The 19578-nt window shown below is 44.1% G+C and overlaps 1 protein-coding gene across 2 annotated transcripts in view; it reads right to left on the reverse strand.

Moving 5' to 3' along the window:
- The window catches only part of CRIM1 (cysteine rich transmembrane BMP regulator 1), a 1731222-nt gene that overhangs the window by 193679 nt on the left and 1517965 nt on the right, over positions 1–19578 (reverse strand). The window contains exons 11-12 of one of the 2 annotated variants that reach the window (XM_044058913.1): positions 19363–19572; positions 10983–11198 (exon numbers count right to left, since the gene is read on the reverse strand). In XM_044058913.1, the coding sequence (XP_043914848.1) occupies positions 10983–11198; positions 19363–19572 (426 nt within the window). The remainder of the gene's footprint in view (positions 1–10982; positions 11199–19362; positions 19573–19578) is intronic. The other variant, XM_044058922.1, reaches the window with a different exon arrangement.

Here is a 19578-nt window from a genome sequence, read left to right on the forward strand (position 1 = left end):
AGTCCCCAGATGTACATGAATTATTTTAATGGAGACCAGAGATTAAGGTCACCATTCAGATCACCAACCTATCCTGCACCAGAATCCACAATCTACCAAACTATGATATGCTGACACTGCCCACAGATATTTCCTGATGGTGAACCATAAGAAGCCTACATCAAAAAAGCTGCCAGAAATAAGCCAAGAAAAATGGTCATACAGTCTGCTGAGGATAAGCACATCTCTGACTCAGAGGAAAATGTTCCACTTAGCACTGTAGTAATCTCAAGTGGAAGGCTTATGGGAACTGCTTACCTCATAAATGTTTACAGCACTGTAGTCAATAATTTGTAAACCACATGCAACATTTTGTCAATTTGTTGAAAATGCATTTACATAAGGATCTAAGGTAGCAGTGCAGTACCCTTCTCACATAGGGATGTGTTTTAACACATTTCAGCTGCTTAACTACTCTGCCTAATGTAGTGCATTCAGTAGCATGACTGTTTACAGTGATGATTTTGTTCCATCAACCAGCACAATGCAGTACAAAATGGTGACCTCATAAATTGAAGGTGACAGGGTTAACATATTCAAAATCATCCAAGGAAAATATACTCACTGAACAGGAACTAGTGTGATGGTGATACTTTTAGGTGCAGTTAGTCATCATGGCATAGGACACCTCAGGGGAATGGAGAGAGAGATGCCAAACACACCTCCAGGGAATGGAGAGAGAGACGTCAAATGCACCTCCAGGGAATGGACAGAGAGATGTCAAACACACCTCCAGAGAATGGAGAGAGATGTCAAACACACCTCCAGGGAATGGACAGAGAGATGTCAAACACACCTCCAGGGAATGGAGAGAGAGATGTCAAACACACCTCCAGGGAATGGAGAGAGAGATGTCAAACACACCTCCAGGGAATGGACAGAGATGTCAAACACACCTCCAGGGAATGGACAGATAGATGTCAAACACACCTCCAGGGAATGGACAGAGAGATGTCAAACACACCTCCAGGGAATGGACAGAGAGATGTCAAACACACCTCCAGGGAATGGAGAGAGATGTCAAACACACCTCCAGGGAATGGAGAGAGATGTCAAACACACCTCCAGGGAATGGAGAGAGAGATGTCAAACACAGCTGCAGGGAATGGAGAGAGAGATGTCAAACATACCTCCAGGGAATGGACAGAGAGATGTCAAACACACCTGCAGGGAATGGACAGAGAGATGTCAAACACACCTCCAGGGAATGGACACAAAGATGTCAAACACACCTGCAGGGAATGGAGAGAGAGATGTCAAACACACCTCCAGGGAATGGAGAGAGAGCTGTCAAACACACCTCCAGGGAATGGAGAGAGAGATGTCAAACGCACCTCAGGGGAATGGAGAGAGATGTCAAACACACCTCCAGGGAATGGACAGAGAGATGTCAAACACACCTCCAGGGAATGGAGAGAGATGTCAAACACACCTCCAGGGAATGGAGAGAGAGATGTCAAACACACCTCCAGGGAATGGAGAGAGAGATGTCAAACACACCTCCAGGGAATGGAGAGAGAGATGTCAAACACACCTCCAGGAATGGAGAGAGAGATGTCAAACACACCTCCAGGGAATGGAGAGAGAGATGTCAAACACACCTCCAGGGAATGGAGAGAGAGATGTCAAACACACCTCCAGGGAATGGAGAGAGAGATGTCAAACACACCTCCAGGGAATGGAGAGAGAGATGTCAAACACACCTCCAGGGAATGGAGAGAGATGTCAAACACACCTCCAGGGAATGGAGAGAGAGATGTCAAACACACCTCCAGGGAATGGAGAGAGAGATGTCAAACACACCTCCAGGGAATGGAGAGAGAGATGTCAAAGACACCTCCAGGGAATGGAGAGAGCGATGTCAAAGACACCTCCAGGGAATGGAGAGAGAGATGTCAAACACACCTCAGGGGAATGGAGAGAGAGATGTCAAACACACCTCCAGGGAATGGACAGAGAGATGTCAAACACACCTCCAGGGAATGGACAGAGAGATGTCAAACACACCTCCAGGGAATGGACAGAGAGATGTCAAACACACCTCCAGGGAATGGACAGAGAGATGTCAAACACACCTCCAGGGAATGGAGAGAGTGATGTCAAAGACACCTCCAGGGAATGGAGAGAGATGTCAAACACACCTCCAAGGAATGGAGAGAGAGATGTCAAACACACCTGCAGGGAATGGAGAGAGAGATGTCAAACACACCTCCAAGGAATGGACAGAGAGATGTTAAACACACCTCCAGGGAATGGACAGAAAGATGTCAAACACACCTCCAGGGAATGGACAGAGAGATGTCAAACACACCTGCAGGGAATGGAGAGAGAGATGTCAAACACACCTCCAGGGAATGGAGAGAGAGATGTCAAACACACCTCCAGGGAATGGACAGAGAGATGTCAAACACACCTCAGGGGAATGGAGAGAGATGTCAAACACACCTCCAGGGAATGGAGAGAGAGATGTCAAACACATCTCCAGGGAATGGAGAGAGAGATGTCAACCACACCTCCAGGGAATGGAGAGAAAGATGTCAAACACACCTCCAGGGAATGGAGAGAGAGATGTCAAACACACCTCCAGGGAATTGAGAGAGAGATGTCAAACACTCCTCCAGGGAATGGAAAGAGAGATGTCAAACACACCTCCAGGGAATGGAGAGAGAGATGTCAACCACACCTCCAGGGAATGGAGAGAGAGATGCCAACCACACCTCCAGGGAATGGAGAGAGAGATGTCAGCCACACCTCCAGGGAATGGAGAGAGAGATGTCAAACACACCTCCAGGGAATGGAGAGAGAGATGTCAAACACACCTCCAGGGAATGGAGAGAGAGATGTCAAGCACACCTCCAGGGAATGGAGAGAGAGATGTCAAACACAACACCAGGGAATGGAGAGAGAGATGTCAAACACACCTCAGGGGAATGGAGAGAGATGTCAAACACACCTCCAGGGAATGGAGAGAGAGATGTCAAACACACCTCCAGGGAATGGACAGAGAGATGTCAAACACACCTCCAGGGAATGGAGAGACAGATGTCAAACACACCTCCAGGGAATGGAGAGAGAGATGTCAAACACACCTCCAGGGAATGGACAGAGAGATGTCAAACACACCTCCAGGGAATGGAGAGACAGATGTCAAATACACCTCCAGGGAATGGAGAGAGAGATGTCAAACACACCTCCAGGGAATGGACAGAGAGATGTCAAGAACACCTGCAGGGAATGGAGAGAGAGAGATGTCAAACACACCTCCAGGGAATGGAGAGAGAGATGTCAAACACACCTCCAGGGAATGGACAGAGAGATGTCAAACACACCTCAGGGGAATGGAGAGAGATGTCAAACACACCTCCAGGGAATGGACAGAGAGATGTCAAACACACCTCCAGGGAATGGAGAGAGATGTCAAACACACCTCCAGGGAATGGAGAGAGAGATGTCAAACATACCTCCAGGGAATGGAGAAACAGATGTCAAACACACCTCAGGGGAATGGAGAGAGAGATGTCAAACACACCACCAGGGAATGGAGAGAGAGATGTCAAACACACCTCCAGGGAATGGAGAGACAGATGTCAAACACACCTCCAGGGAAAGGAGAGAGAGATGTCAAACACACCTCCAGAGAATAGAGAGAGAGATGTCAAACACACCTCCAGGGAATGGAGAGAGAGATGTCAAACACACCTCCAGGGAATGGAGAGAGAGATGTCAAACACACCTCCAGGGAATGGAGAGAGAGAGATGTCAAACACACCTCCAGGGAATGGAGAGAGAGATGTCAAACACACCTCCAGGGAATGGAGAGAGAGATGTCAAACACACCTCCAGGGAATGGAGAGAGAGATGACAAACACACCTCCAGGGAATGGAGAGAGAGATGACAAACACACCTCCAGGGAATGGAGAGAGAGATGTCAAACACACCTCCAGGGGAATGGAGAGACATGTCAAACATACCTCCAGGGAATGGAGAGAGAGATGTCAGACACACCTCCAGGGAATGGAGAGAGAGATGTCAAGCACACCTCCAGGGAATGGAGAGAGAGATGTCAAACACACCTCCAGGGAATGGAGAGAGAGATGTCAAACACACCTCCAGGGAATGGACAGAGAGATGTCAAACACACCTCCACGGAATGGAGAGAGAGATGTCAAGCACACCTCCAGGGAATGGAGAGAGAGATGTCAAACACACCTCCAGGGAATGGAGAGAGATGTCAAACACACCTCAAGGGAATGGAGAGAGAGATGTCAAACACACCTCCAGGGAATGGAGAGAGAGAGATGTCAAACACACCTCCAGGGAATAGAGAGAGAGATGTCAGACACACCTCCAGGGAATGGACAGAGAAGATGTCAAACACACCTCCAGGGAATGGAGAGAGAGATGTCAAACACACCTCCAGGGAATGGACAGAGAGATGTCAAACACACCTCCAGGGAATGGAGAGAGAGATGTCAGACACACCTCCAGGGAATAGAGAGAGAGATGTCAGACACACCTCAGGGAATGGACAGAGAAGATGTCAAACACACCTCCAGGGAATGGACAGAGAGATGTCAAACACACCTCCAGGGAATGGAGAGAGAGATGTCAAACACACCTCCAGGGAATGGACAGAGAGATGTCAAACACACCTCCAGGGAATGGAGAGAGAGATGTCAAACACACCTCCAGGTAATGGAGAGAGAGATGTCAAACACACCTCCAGGGAATGGAGAGAGAGATGTCAAACACACCTCCAGGGAATGCAGAGAGAGATGGCAACCACACCTCCAGGGAATGGAGAGACAGATGTCAAACACACCTCCAGGGAATGGGGAGAGAGATGTCAAACACACCTCCAGGGAATGGAGAGAGAGATGTCAAACACACATCCAGGGAATGGAGAGACAGATGTCAAACACACCTCCAGGGAATGGAGAGAGAGATGCCAAACACACCTCCAGGGAATGGAGAGAGAGATGTCAAACACACCTCCAGGGAATGGAGAGACAGATGTCAAACACACCTCCAGGCAATGGAGAGAGAGATGTCAAACACACCTCCAGGAAATGGAGAGAGAGATGTCAAACACACCTCCAGGGAATGGAGAGAGAGATGTCAAACACACCTCAGGGGAATGGAGAGAGAGATGTCAAACACACCTCCAGGGAATGGAGAGAGAGATGTCAAACACACCTCCAGGGAATGGACAGAGAGATGTCAAACACACCTCCAGGGAATGGAGAGAGAGATGTCAAACACACCTCCAGGGAATGGAGAGAGATGTCAAACACACATCCAGGGAATGGACAGAGAAGATGTTAAACACACCTCCAGGGAATTGACAGAGAGATGTCAAACACACCTCCAGGGAATGGAGAGAGAGATGTCAAACACACCTCCAGGGAATGGAGAGAGAGATGTCAAACACACCTCCAGGGAATGGACAGAGAGATGTCAAGAACACCTGCAGGGAATGGAGAGAGAGAGATGTCAAACACACCTCCAGGGAATGGAGAGAGAGATGTGAAACACACCTCCAGGGAATGGACAGACAGATGTCAAACACACCTCAGGGGAATGGAGAGAGATGTCAAACACACCTCCAGGGAATGGACAGAGAGATGTCAAACACACCTCCAGGGAATGGAGAGAGATGTCAAACACACCTCCAGGGAATGGAGAGAGATGTCAAACACACCTCCAGGGAATGGAGAAACAGATGTCAAACACACCTCAGGGGAATGGAGAGAGAGATGTCAAACACACCACCAGGGAATGGAGAGAGAGATGTCAAACACACCTCCAGGGAATCGAGACATAGCTGTCAACCACACCTCCAGGGAATGGGGAGAGAGATGTCAAACACACCTCCAGAGAATGGAGAGAGATGTCAAACACACCTCCAGGGAATGGAGAGAGAGATGTCAAACACACCTCCAGGGAATGGAGAGAGAGATGTCAAACACACCTCCAGGGAATGGAGAGAGAGATGTCAAACACACCTCCAGGGAATGGAGAGAGAGATGTCAAACACACCTCCAGGGAATGGAGAGAGATGTCAAACACACCTCCAGGGAATGGAGAGAGAGATGACAAACACACCTCCAGGGAATGGAGAGAGAGATGACAAACACACCTCCAGGGAATGGAGAGAGATGTCAAACACACCTCCAGGGAATGGAGAGAGAGATGTCAAACACACCTCCAGGGAATGGAGAGAGCGATGTCAAACACACCTCCAGGGAATGGAGAGAGATGTCAAACACACCTCCAGGGAATGGAGAGAGAGATGTCAAACACACCTCCAGGGAATGGAGAGTGATGTCAAACACACCTCCAGGGAATGGACAGAGAGATGTCAAACACACCTCCACGGAATGGAGAGAGAGATGTCAAACACACCTCCAGGGAATGGAGAGAGAGATGTCAAACACACCTCCAGGGAATGGAGAGAGAGATGTCAAACACACCTCCAGGGAATGGAGAGAGAGATGTCAAACACACCTCCAGGGAATGGAGAGAGAGATGTCAAACACACCTCCAGGGAATGGAGAGAGAGATGTCAAACACACCTCCAGGGAATGGACAGAGAGATGTCAAACACACCTCCAGGGAATGGAGAGAGATGTCAAACACACCTCCAGGGAATGGACAGAGAGATGTCAAACACACCTCCAGGGAATGGAGAGAGAGATGTCAAACACACCTCCAGGGAATGGAGAGAGAGATGTCAGACACACCTCAGGGAATGGACAGAGAAGATGTCAAACACACCTCCAGGGAATGGACAGAGAGATGTCAAACACACCTCCAGGGAATGGAGAGAGAGATGTCAAACACACCTCCAGGGAATGGAGAGAGATGTCAAACACACCTCCAGGGAATGGAGAGAGAGATGTCAAACACACCTCCAGGTAATGGAGAGAGAGATGTCAAACACACCTCCAGGGAATGGAGAGAGAGATGTCAAACACACCTCCAGGGAATGCAGAGAGAGATGGCAACCACACCTCCAGGGAATGGAGAGAGAGATGTCAAACACACCTCCAGGGAATGGAGAGAGAGATGTCAAACACACCTCCAGGGAATGGACGGAGAGATGTCAAACACACCTCAGGGGAATGGAGAGAGATGTCAAACACACCTCCAGGGAATGGAGAGAGAGATGTCAAACACACCTCCAGGGAATGGAGAGAGAGATGTCAAACACACCTCCAGGGAATGGAGAGAGATGTCAAACACACCTCCAGGGAATGGACAGAGAGATGTCAAACACACCTCCAGGGAATGGAGAGAGAGATGTCAAACACACCTCCAGGGAATGGAGAGAGAGATGTCAAACACACCTCAGGGGAATGGAGAGAGAGATGTCAAACACACCTCCAGGGAATGGAGAGAGAGATGTCAAACACACCTCCAGGGAATGGACAGAGAGATGTCAAACACACCTCCAGGGAATGGGGAGAGAGATGTCAAACACACCTCCAGGGAATGGAGAGAGAGATGTCAAACACACATCCAGGGAATGGAGAGACAGATGTCAAACACACCTCCAGGGAATGGAGAGAGAGATGTCAAACACACCTCCAGGGAATGGAGAGAGAGATGTCAAACACACCTCCAGGGAATGGAGAGACAGATGTCAAACACACCTCCAGGCAATGGAGAGAGAGATGTCAAACACACCTCCAGGAAATGGAGAGAGAGATGTCAAACACACCTCCAGGGAATGGAGAGAGAGATGTCAAACACACCTCCAGGGAATGGAGAGAGAGATGTCAAACACACCTCCAGGCAATGGAGAGAGAGATGTCAAGCACACCTCCAGGGAATGGAGAGAGAGATGTCAGACACACCTCCAGGGAATGGACAGAGAGATGTCAAACACACCTCCAGGGAATGGACAGAGATGGGCACAGATGTCATACACATCCTTCTGCTCTACCACAGAATGACAAGAATAAGTCTTGGTCTCTGTGAGTGGAACTTTTCCAAAAATTCTACCATGGATACGTTTAATACTTGTCATTCTCTGTAATGCTGGAGGAAGCACAATAAGGGCAGCACTCTACTCTCTTCATCACTGAAGAGAGGGAGTCAATGACCTACTTCTGGAAGACAGCCAAAATTCAAAAGGGGGACTTGCGCTGTGAGTTTGACATTTGGTGCAGAGGTTAGAGTTGTAAGCTGGAATTCTGATGATACAGGGTTTAATTCTACCAGCTCCCGTTTGCCTGCTGTGTGAATGTTAGCAAGTCACTTAACTAGATATTGCTCATGGGTCGCTCAAGAAAAGGGACAGTGGGTCCATTGGAACTACCTGGTTAAGAAATAGGTACTATTATTACTATGATGGTATTATTATTACTGTTATAGTATTATTATTATTGCTTCGGCCAAGAGACTGGATTCTTCGAAGATGTGAACCATGTCCCAGGCTGGTTCATCTCACTTCGTTATCACTTCTGTGGTTAGACAACAGGAATGCAACACCAATCCCTCCCCTACAACCTGTTCAGGTACAAAGGTCCTGCCTAACTCCCAGCAGGGCTACAAACAAAGCCCTCAGTTCAAGGAGGCTGATTTGGAGAAAATCCTCTGATGGAATCTAACAGCCAGAAATTAGGATACACCCGAATTTGGCTTCGGCACTACCCTGAGATATGTCGTAATTTACAAACTCACAAGGTTAAGAGAAAGTTCATCTCCAGGTTATGGGCTTAGATTTACCAATCCAGGCAACAGTCTTCAGTAAGCACAGCTGAGAGTCAGTGAGGACTCAGCAGTCACTGCCTGTCAACTGGTTATATGGCAGGGGTCAGAAGGAATTACTGCCAGCCAACTGGTTATATGGCATGGGTCAGAAGGCCTTTGAATGCCATCACAAACCTCAGAAGGTATAACAGTCAGCAGGCCTGACCAGTGTCCTTAATATAACCTAGAAATCCACTTCCATGGCCTGTCACCAAAGGAAAACAGTTTCTGGTTTTGGACCATGTTCAAAACTGTCCCTATAAAATGACTGCTCTACACTGAAAGCACAAATAACTTCTTCTGGCTAATGGTGCTCCTGAATGACTGAAGGCAGAATAAATCTCAAGGAAGTATTAGTGCTAGGAAATCCTAGACAGGGCCATTAGCAACATGGTCAGGTAAAAAAATGGTTTCCGTGCTGCAGGAAATTTACTACTATGGTTATCTTATGGAAAACTCACACAGAAACACCTTGTATTCTCCACACGAGGTGATGCGTGAACATTCTTTGAGGTTCTCAGCTGCTGATAAATCAGCAAATATCTAACGGTCATCCAAAAACCATGCACACAGGAGAGATCAAGGCTTGAAGCATGACTGTGAGAAACTTCAAATAAGTAATATGAAGGTTGAAATCATTAGGCTCAACAACTGTTTGGGATCTCCAACTTCTTGCAGAACAGGCAACACACAGGAAGTACGCTATTACAATTTCGTAGGCAAAAGAGTCTGTACTGTGCTTCTGGCAAGAAAGGACTGAAACTTCATCAGCCATTTGGCTTAACATCACCTCGTATGCAACAGAAGGACAGACTGAGAGTGGCCTGAATAATTCCAAACTGTGATCTCTTCCTATATGTCCAAGCCACCTCTCTCAGATGTGTTCCTGCAAGCTGAGGTGAAGCCACACAAATGACCATCTCAGAGTAGTTTGGACTGCTACAAGGCAGATTGGACAAACTTTCTGTTATGAGACTGAGAGAATACAAGGTAGCAGGGCATTCGCATGCCTACCTTGGCATAAGATTACTTTCCATTTCTTACGTTACAGAGAAGGCCTAACAGAGGAAGTGGTGGGAGGATGCCATACATCCTCAGCAATGGCATTAGTCTTATTCCACGTTTCCAAGGAAACAGTACTTGAATGCATTATCTTACAGTTGAATGGTGTGTGCTCCATTACACTGGCACATTGGTAAGACATACTGCTAACTCTAAAGGCTACCAGAAATATCAGTCCACAATTTCCTATTTCAGAGCAACATGTTGAGCCATGAAAAGGCAATGTTCAGAAAAGTCAGCAATGGGTTTGTTTTCTATTTAACTTTAAAGTACAATGCAGAGTTCAAGAATCTGGATACACTCATAACACACTGCTGACTCTAAAGGCTCACAGAACATTACATTTCAAACCACAATTCAGTGTTTCATGATGACATGTTGGGAGAACAGGAGGCAATGCTCAGATGAGTCAATGAAGAGTTTGTTAGTTACATCTCATGGTGTTCTGACAACTCAACTGACTGCACTAGCTTATTTATCATCAGAACCTGCTACAGGGTACCTCAGAAGGTGGCTGTGTATCAACACCCACAAGTGTTTTGCTCAGTAAGTCACATCTGAGACTTTTTCAGTGAATTTTGAGTAAACAATGACCTGGTTCCCATCTTGGAACTTGAAACAACAAAATCATATTTATCTACCAGTGGAGTTCACATAATCTGAATTTATGAAGACTTTCTATGGTTTTAGTCCCTGTTACTTCTAGTCTCTTCATGATTGCACCACAGGTGAAAAAGCTGCTGTACACTTCAGCCTCACAGAACAATCAATCCCTTGTTCTAAAGAAGCTGGGTGTCATTTACGATGGGTTTACTGTTTTCTTCTACTACTAAAGGATTCAACACCCCATTACTTTTCTTCATCTGCAAGTTTTCTGAAGTCTTCTGTTTCATATAAATTACTAAAGATATACTCTGGGGGAGTAGACACACACTTACTCCTGTAACAATAAACATGTCTTTTTTTTCCCCAAGCGTTAACATTCCTGTCCTGCCTTTCACGTAACTGCAGTTAGGTGATTTCATTTTCATCAAAGGTTTTCTCTTGAAGACTACAGACAGTTACAAAAAACAGCTCTATATATACCCACAGGCTGACAGCCATTTACAAGATGCGATTTTACCTGGACACTGTGGACAGCAGGAATCCTGTGATCGGACAGGATTTTGGCACAGCAAAGGTGGGCAGACCTCAGTTTCGCAAAGGACACGGCCACTGTTACATGTGCACTGTGTGCATGAGTCAATGTTCCACGTTTCCCCTTCCACAAAGTACTCTCCTCCAGGTGCATGGCAGACAGAAGGATTACTCAACTCGGGGGTCCGAACCCCTGTGTCATCTGCAAAACATGAGGCGAGGAGAGAATCGGTCAGAAAATGAAGTATAGAACCATAAGATGCAAACAGCAAACAGACGCATGTTCATGTGCAGTATTTCCCAGCAGCTATAGATAATTTTATTTTTTTTTATCTGCATTCAGGTACATAATCATACTTACTACAGGTGACTGGGCTTTTTCTACCAATGTAGTATTTCCCGCTTTGGCCGAGTTTGAAAATAACAACACATAACTCATGTATTCATTCTTAACCTCCTGTGGCACATTACTAGCAAAAGGATTACAATAACCAATTTGCAAATGCAAATCCAAAAACCAACAAAGAGAAAACAGTTCTGATGGCAAACAACAAAGAAAAACAGTTCTGATGGCAAACGTTTATTCAAGAGATGTACACCTGACCTGGAAACAAACATGAGTGTTCAGAACAGTTTAGAATATCTTATGGTGACCATTTCATAAAAAATAAGAGTACCTACAGCTATATTACCAAGCCTTTGTGCTGACATTTTTCATAAAGAGAGTGAAATAAATGCCTACTACTGTGCTGTATGAACCGTTTATTGAAAAGAATGCAAACATATGCAATAAACATATCCAGCATGTCTATACAAGTCTTCAGAGCATGTCTCTCCTATCTACGTGCTAACTCACTGCTTATCTCATGGCTTGTATGACTGAAAGTGTCCCATATAGCACAAATAATATACTATGGATTATGCCAATTATATGTGACAGTGCTAGCAAACTAAATGCATCAAAATATATAGTTTAGAAAATATGAAACACTGACATTTATAAGGTCATCACATAGATTAAGTTCACATGGGTGGGGCAACAGGAATAAAGAAGGCGAGGCCATTCTAGACTTCTGTCTGGCAAATAGCTTGACAGTAGCCAGCACACGGTTCAAAAAGACATACAAGTCACAAACAACAGTGGCCAACATGCAACTCAGGTAGACTTTCTCCTAGTAAGGAAAGGGTACTGGTGCAGAATCAATGATTATAAAGCCATCCCAGTGAAACAGCAGGCCCACAGTATAAACTATTGGTTTGCCATAATTAGCTGCAAGCAATGGTCAGAGAAAACTCTAAGGTCAACAAAGACCAGACTGAAGACGTGGAATTTGACTGGACAGAAAGTACAAAAGTTGAAGGAATTACTCAGGTCTCTAGTACCTCAATAAGAAGAGGAAATAGGTGGAGCTGAAGAAGAAGAATGGCAGCACCTCAAAACAGCATGTGTGAGGCTATTGAACAGGTATGTGACTGAGCCAGGTATTGAAATAAGGTATATATGGAAAGCTGGTGGTGGAATACAGAAGTCCTGGAAGTCATCAAAAGAAAGAAAGGGTGCAGGAAAAAGTGGGAGATAGAAAAGATGGACCAGGCTTGGAAGTAACACTGACTGGCTAACAAAGAGGCTAAGAGAGGAGTTGCAATAGCAAAGAATGAGGCATCAGAGGCACTCTATCAGCTTCTGGAAAGTGAGTCAGTAGGTCGTACAAAGAAACTATATCAGTCTGCAAGGCAAAGACAGAAAAATAAAAACGATAGTCAGACACACTTCATAAGAGATGCCTGCAACAACCTGCTTACCAGTCAACAGTACTTTGAAGACAGATGGCAGGAGTACTTCCAGCAGCTTCTGAATGAAGAACACTTCACAGAAGCTGTTCTGGCCCAGATAAAGCCTATGATGAGAGAAAGAGGAGGAGCCATCCAGGAGCTGCCTTAGGTCAACTGGTGCCCTAGGCAAAAGGGCTCTGTGGGGCCCCACACCACACCACCTGCTGCTCCCATCCTGGTTTACCTACACCAAATAAATACTGGAAAAGCGCCCCTAGTAGAGCGGCGCCCTAGGCGGCCGCCTAGTTGGTCTATGCCTAAGGCCAGCTATGGAGCCAACCACAGAAGAAGTAAGAACAGCACTAAGGAAAATGAAGTCAGGAAAAGCAGCAGGCTCAGATGAGGTCATTAAAGATGTTGGGTGAGACATTGGGGCAATGGCTCCTAAGGGTACTCATAGCAGTGTTGAGAGAAAGGTGTATCCTAGATGACTGGAGAATAAGCAAACTAGTGCCAGTGTACAAGAACAAAGGGAACATGAACAACTGTGGGCAATACAGAATTATCAAATTCCTGCCACACTGCATGAAAATTCTGGAGAGGTTGACTGATAAATGAATACTCAGAGCATGAGAAAGTAAGATGGGAGGTGAGAAGTTTGGATTCAGATCAGGATGCAGCACAACTGACCTGATGTTTGTAGTGAGACAGTTAGCTGAGAAGATGGTAGAGATGAGGAAAAAGTCCAGCTAGGTATTCCTAGACCTGGAGAAGGCACATAACAAGGTCCCAAGAAAGATGATTTGGGCAGCCCTGCAGTTCTTCGAAGACCCAGAAACATTATCAGAATCAGTGCAAGCTATGTGCAAGGACCCAATGATTCACATATGAACAGTATTCGTTCTCACAGAGGGGTTCCCAGTGGAAGAGGGTGTATCAAGGTTCACCTCTGAGCCCACTGCTATTCATATGGATGACAGACGACATTAGCAAACATGTCAGAAGGGGGCAGATAAACAAAGTTGCTGTATGAAGGTGATTTAACATTACAGGCAGAAACTGAGGAAGAACTTCAGCAAAGAATAGGGGAATGGAATGCAAAACTGAAGGCACACAGGATAAAACTGAGTATATATAAGACAGTAGTAATGGCAGGAAATGGGAAATCAAAAGCTGACATTTGAGCCAGAAGGGAAAATAGTGGAGCAGGTTAACAGCTTCAAGTATCTGCGAGTGGTGGCTGAGGAGAAGGGAAGCCTGAATGAGGAGGACACAGCTAAAAATCAGAGGGGCTGTATCTAACTGGTACAGGGTGTCAGGAATAATGAGTGACAAAAGAATGTCAAAGAAGCTAAAAAGTAAGGTGTACAAAGTATTGGTTCAATCAGTACTGCTGTATGTTACAGAAATTGAGGCAGCGAAGGCAGACCACTTGAGGAAGCTAGAGCGGATGGAGATGAAGTATCTTATACAGGTGGTGGGGTGCACACTGTAGGAAACCGATGAAATAAGGACATAACAGCAGAAGCCAAAGTAGCTCCAACTGCAGAAAAGCAGAAGACAATCTGGTGAAGGAGATTTGGAACAGACAGGAAGAAGGCAAGAGAAAACAAGGACATCTAGTAAAGAGGTGGATGGATTGTGTGACAGAAGACCTGCACCAGTCAGGCATGAGTACTGAAGAAGGCAGGAGGGTGGCACTGAATCGAGAGAGATGGCAACAGTTGACAACATCCCAACCCAGTGTAGAAAATGGGAAAATGGGGTTAATAAAATAAAAAAAAAAAATAGTAGTAATATTTCTTAAATCTAAAGACCTTAGTGAAACGGTAGCTCTGTGTCACTCAACTTCTCAAATACTAAAATTAGCAGAGCTTTATTTGACCTCATTTCTCAAAGTACTAAATCTTACTGCAGATCAGTTGATCCTGCCAGTTCCACTGCTCTGTCAGGTCTCCTGCAATACCCTCTAACCTTCTTAGTTCCAGAACTAGGACTTAAACCTGTGCAGCTTTCTCTGACTAAATAATGTTCACCTGGTAGGTTATTCCTTCTGGTGCTGCACAACACAGCTCCACTCCTGTGCACCCCTGCACCTCTATACCCTGTTACACATGGTCTGCAATCACCCCATGTGGTACTGCAGGAAGTAAAGTTCATGCTGGGTCATTCATAGGCACTGCCCCAGCTATGATTCCTCATCACCTTGAAAACAACAAGGTCCTAGATGTCCCTTACTCAATGCCACACTGATTGTTGCCTGTGCTCTCTGTACTTTGTATCAAATACTTTAACATGTTCTATAATGTGGCTTTTTGTTAATTCATTTTTACTCACCGAGTGATATTTTAGAATGTCAACATCCCTCACCCTTTTTTTGGGCATTCCAAAATGTCTGCAACAGAACCTTGACCTTTTACCTTTTTTCTCCCTTCCCCTAATTGCATACTAAATTACATTATTTATACTTGATGAGAAACCTGCAGGCTTTCCATGTCCTTGAATGCTTACAGATGATTTCTACAGTATCCCAGTAATTGCAGTACACTTTAGGTAACAAAAATATCTCTTCTTGCCAATTGGCACTATTTTATAAAGTGGTAGGAAACTCTCATGTCCACCAGAAATTCTGGTTACTCTACATTTTGTAAGTCCATGGTCACTAGTGTTTCCCTGACCAGACAATACCAGCAGATTTTGAATTATGATTACTGTAGTGACGTTGGTCCTTTAAAGACTTTGACTCATGATTACCGTAGTGACTTTGGTCCTTTAAAGACTTTGACTCATGATTACCATAGTGACTTTGGTCCTTTAAATATTGTCTACTATCCATTTTGCAGACTACGTTTTCATCAATATATGGATAACTGCTGTACCATCTCCAACCCTGCTGTAGTGAGCACCTAACATCTGAGATTAATACATTCAGTGCAATGACAATGTATTACAAACCTCCTGAAGAAAAAAAACCTAGTAAAAATGTTTATAGCATTCACAAGTGTCCACACTTCTCATGGTAACATAAGAACAGCATTTTATTCAAGTCAGCATCACCAACAATCCCACCTTCAAACACACAGACAGCTCTCAACTGTTTTTGAAATTCACTGATTTTCAATTCTCTTTTTGCCCTGTCCCTCTTAAAATTTTTGAATTTCTAGTGAATCAATAAGGATTATAGTCAGTCAGTGATGACAAACATTCAGTTGAACACTTCTTATTCTTTAGAATATGCAAAATGTGTTATTCTATTAACTTTTTAACTGAAATAGAGTAAAAAAAAAAACAGACTGTCCCAGACTTTTGGCCTTTGTGTCTTATTATTTCTGGTTTTCTCTCTGATTCCTGAGCAAAACTGCTATGCACATAAAAGGAATAAAAACAGTAAACATAAGTCAGCAAAAGAAGGCAACTGTGTTCATATAGCAGTGGATGAATGAGCTATTCAAATGCTTCTAGTATGAATAATAAGAAATGTAGTTACTACAATACAGAACCAGGGCAGTTCAGATGGTGGGGTTGTGTGTGCGACAGTGTTGCAGTTTGACGTAAAAAGCAGGAAATGTTTGTCACACCACTGCTAACTCACCACATTTGTACTCGTATGACAAATGTGTTTTAATGCAAACGTTCCTTGAAATTATGTTAAATTCATTTTTGTTTTATGGTCTCCTTTCTAAAACTATAATATCATCATGCAATTATAACAACTGAAGTTCAAGCCCTACAATGAATCATTTTTCTTTTTTCTTAACAACTTTGCTAACACATGGAAAAGCATACAGGAATTCACACTCCCTGAAACAGCTGTGCAGTTTTTGAAATCCTGACCTACGCAAGTCTTTGTTTCCTGTAATGCAAATTATGCTAACCACCTGCATTCATAAACTGCTAATTCTCTATATTTGTGTTTTCATACAGCATCCCATTTAAAGTAATAAAGTACATACACATGCATTCTGGAAACACAGTCAAATCACATTAAGATAAACACTGCTAGAGAATCCACTTCAATCAATTGTGTCTGTCTGTTTGTAAAACTGCCCATCAAATAGCAGGCCTCCTAAGTATACTAGTCTAAACAGAAGCAGAATGAATTAAGAGTGACACACACACACACACACACACACACACACACACACACACACACACACACACACACACACACAAAGTAACCTCAGTGGAGAAGTTAAGACGTTATTACTTAGGGTATTTAATTGCACACACAATTATTCTAAGGCTGTAGGGGTCTTTTTATGGCAGTTTATCAGGTCATTACTCAACAATGTTGTAATTAAAGAAAAAGTGTTCAACACAGACAGGTTATGAATGTAATTTCTTAACATCCAGCTGCAGGACCAAGCAGTTTATTCAGAAGAGTGCAGAAGGATGAAACTTGCGCCTTCACTTTCTCATGCTGTGCCTCAAGCCATTTGTTTTTCATGATTGTGCACACTTTCTGAAGTGTAGATATAGTTACAGAGTATGATGTCATACTGAGCTGTTACATCATACCTCTGCTAAGAAAATATGGTGATATGCAGTTGTACTTACTATTTTAGTGGCACTCCAGTTTTGTGAAGAACACCAAGATACAGCACCAACAGCAACATCAACGGAACAAGTGTCACAATTGTCCAACCAAGAATACATTTCAGAACCTCCCATTTTTCATTGCTACTGTCTTATGCAGAAAAGCAGACCTTTATCAGCCTTGCTATGTTCTGGCTGATAGACCAGCACTGAAATCAACACTTTTTCTGAGGCACCAAAAGCTATTATCATTAAATTATGTGAATGTCAGATACAGCAAAAAATACATCAGTCAAAAGAGGTGACGCACAAGAAAGCAAGCTACTTATATACTTATGCAAAACATTTTCAGAAATAAAGCCTAGACTTTCCAGAATTTCTGGAACATGACAGACTTCTCAAACTGCTAATGGAGTTTTTGCTGCAAGCCATAAAATTGCTTAGTGTAGGCAGCTGGTAAAGCAGAGGGAGTATACTGAGAAGCAGACAAAATCAACAGCATGCGATTTATGTCTATGTTAAATCAGGCAAAACACCCACCCACAGACATGCATGTGTATGTGCTTATTTCCTAGTTTATCCCTCCCTGTAAAGACACCTACTTACACAATACATATGTACCTATCTGTCTGGCTTTCTGTAAACACGTGCACACGCGCACACACAACGACACACCTATGTGTGTGCATTCACAGACACACACACACACACACATTATACACATTTTAAGGGTTTCCTTGTTTTCCTTCAGAGTACCTCGAATACCCAAGAAATTAAATGATAAAGCAGCACAACTCCTGTTTTTTCTTCTGCAGAATCTGTGCTGTAAAAAGGCTTCAGTTATCTAAACATCCACTCATCCTAAATAAAAGATAAATGTGTGAGGTACAAATCAGAAGTAAACTGCAGAAGGCACGTAGTAGACAGCATGACAGGTAGCATTTATTATTTAGAAAGTGGTCCCCCTGATGCTAGAAAGCAAAGCAGCAGTACAATTTCCCAACTGCTTTCTTATGGTCAGAAATTAACTGACAGATAGCTCTGAACAAGTAAACTGAAAACAATGCAGTTCACGGTCACATTTGTAATGGTTGCAGTCAGGCAAATGGGATACAGTATTAATCATTTTATGCACTTACAATTCACAGTCTAGTTTCTATGATATCCCACCTGAGGTATGACAGCTGGAATACCAATTAGGCGCAGGTCTGGGGTCTGTTGGAAGCAATGCTAAAAAGTTCCCCATATTTCAAGCAGTGTCCCAACCAAAAAATATACAAAATATAAACAGATGCATTTCTTTGTTAAACAAGTATCTGTGACATTCTTAAATGCCTGTAATGGATAGACTTGTCGAATGGCAGCTACTTCTAAGTGAAACACCTGCTGTGCTCTATTATAAACCCTCTGATGTGTGTTTAATTTTCTGAGTGCTTGCAAAGTGTACAGAGAGCTCTACGCTCTGCACGCAGCATATTCCCTGATGTACTTAGCCTGATACACTTTGTCAAATGCTGGCTTCAGTAATTCTATCATCTCCCATATTATATAATACCACCCTGATGCAGCAATGCACATGACTGCTGCTGTAGCATTGTCTCCTGCAAGCACGGCACCAATCTGCAATGTGTGCCCACAATGCCCTTTCTAACAGCATCTGAATTAATAGTACTTTAAATACTCTAATCCTTAATAAACAAAACAGTCTCCCGATAAATAAATAAGCTGTGCAATTCTTTTGTAAATTTAAACCTACTCAGAATAATATATTATAGGGGAAAGCTTTCTACAACAGTGATTACATCTGCTTATATAAACTGTGCTATGTAATGCAATTACTACAACAGCCAAGGCTTTTATAGGACTAACATACTATTTGCTATAATAAAATGTACTCATCATTTTATGTCATGGAGTATGGTTAATTGTGGCTACTAAACTGGGAAATGGACTACCATTCTTACAGTGACTCCTGCCATTCAACAAGTACGCAGTAATGTCCTGAAGTAGTACACAAGTAAATGTGGGCCTTTATGACCTCTGGACACACTCCTTACCTGGGCAAGAAGGGCAGCACTGTCCAGCCTTTATGGCAGGATTGCCACAGTTGGGAACGGGGCAAGTGATTAGGGCACACATCTCGCGTCCATTGTGGCAGTAGCATTCACGGCAGCCATCGTGCCAGCTCTCCCCACTGTCATGGTGGCGCCCGTCAACTGACAAACAAGAGCTCGTTTTCACTGGCGGCGCTGTGGATGTGAGCGAGTCTGTGA

Source organism: Protopterus annectens, chromosome 1.part2 (genome assembly GCF_019279795.1).
Source record: "Protopterus annectens isolate FY-2018-M chromosome 1.part2, PAN1.0, whole genome shotgun sequence".
Classification (NCBI taxonomy): domain Eukaryota; kingdom Metazoa; phylum Chordata; order Ceratodontiformes; family Protopteridae; genus Protopterus; species Protopterus annectens.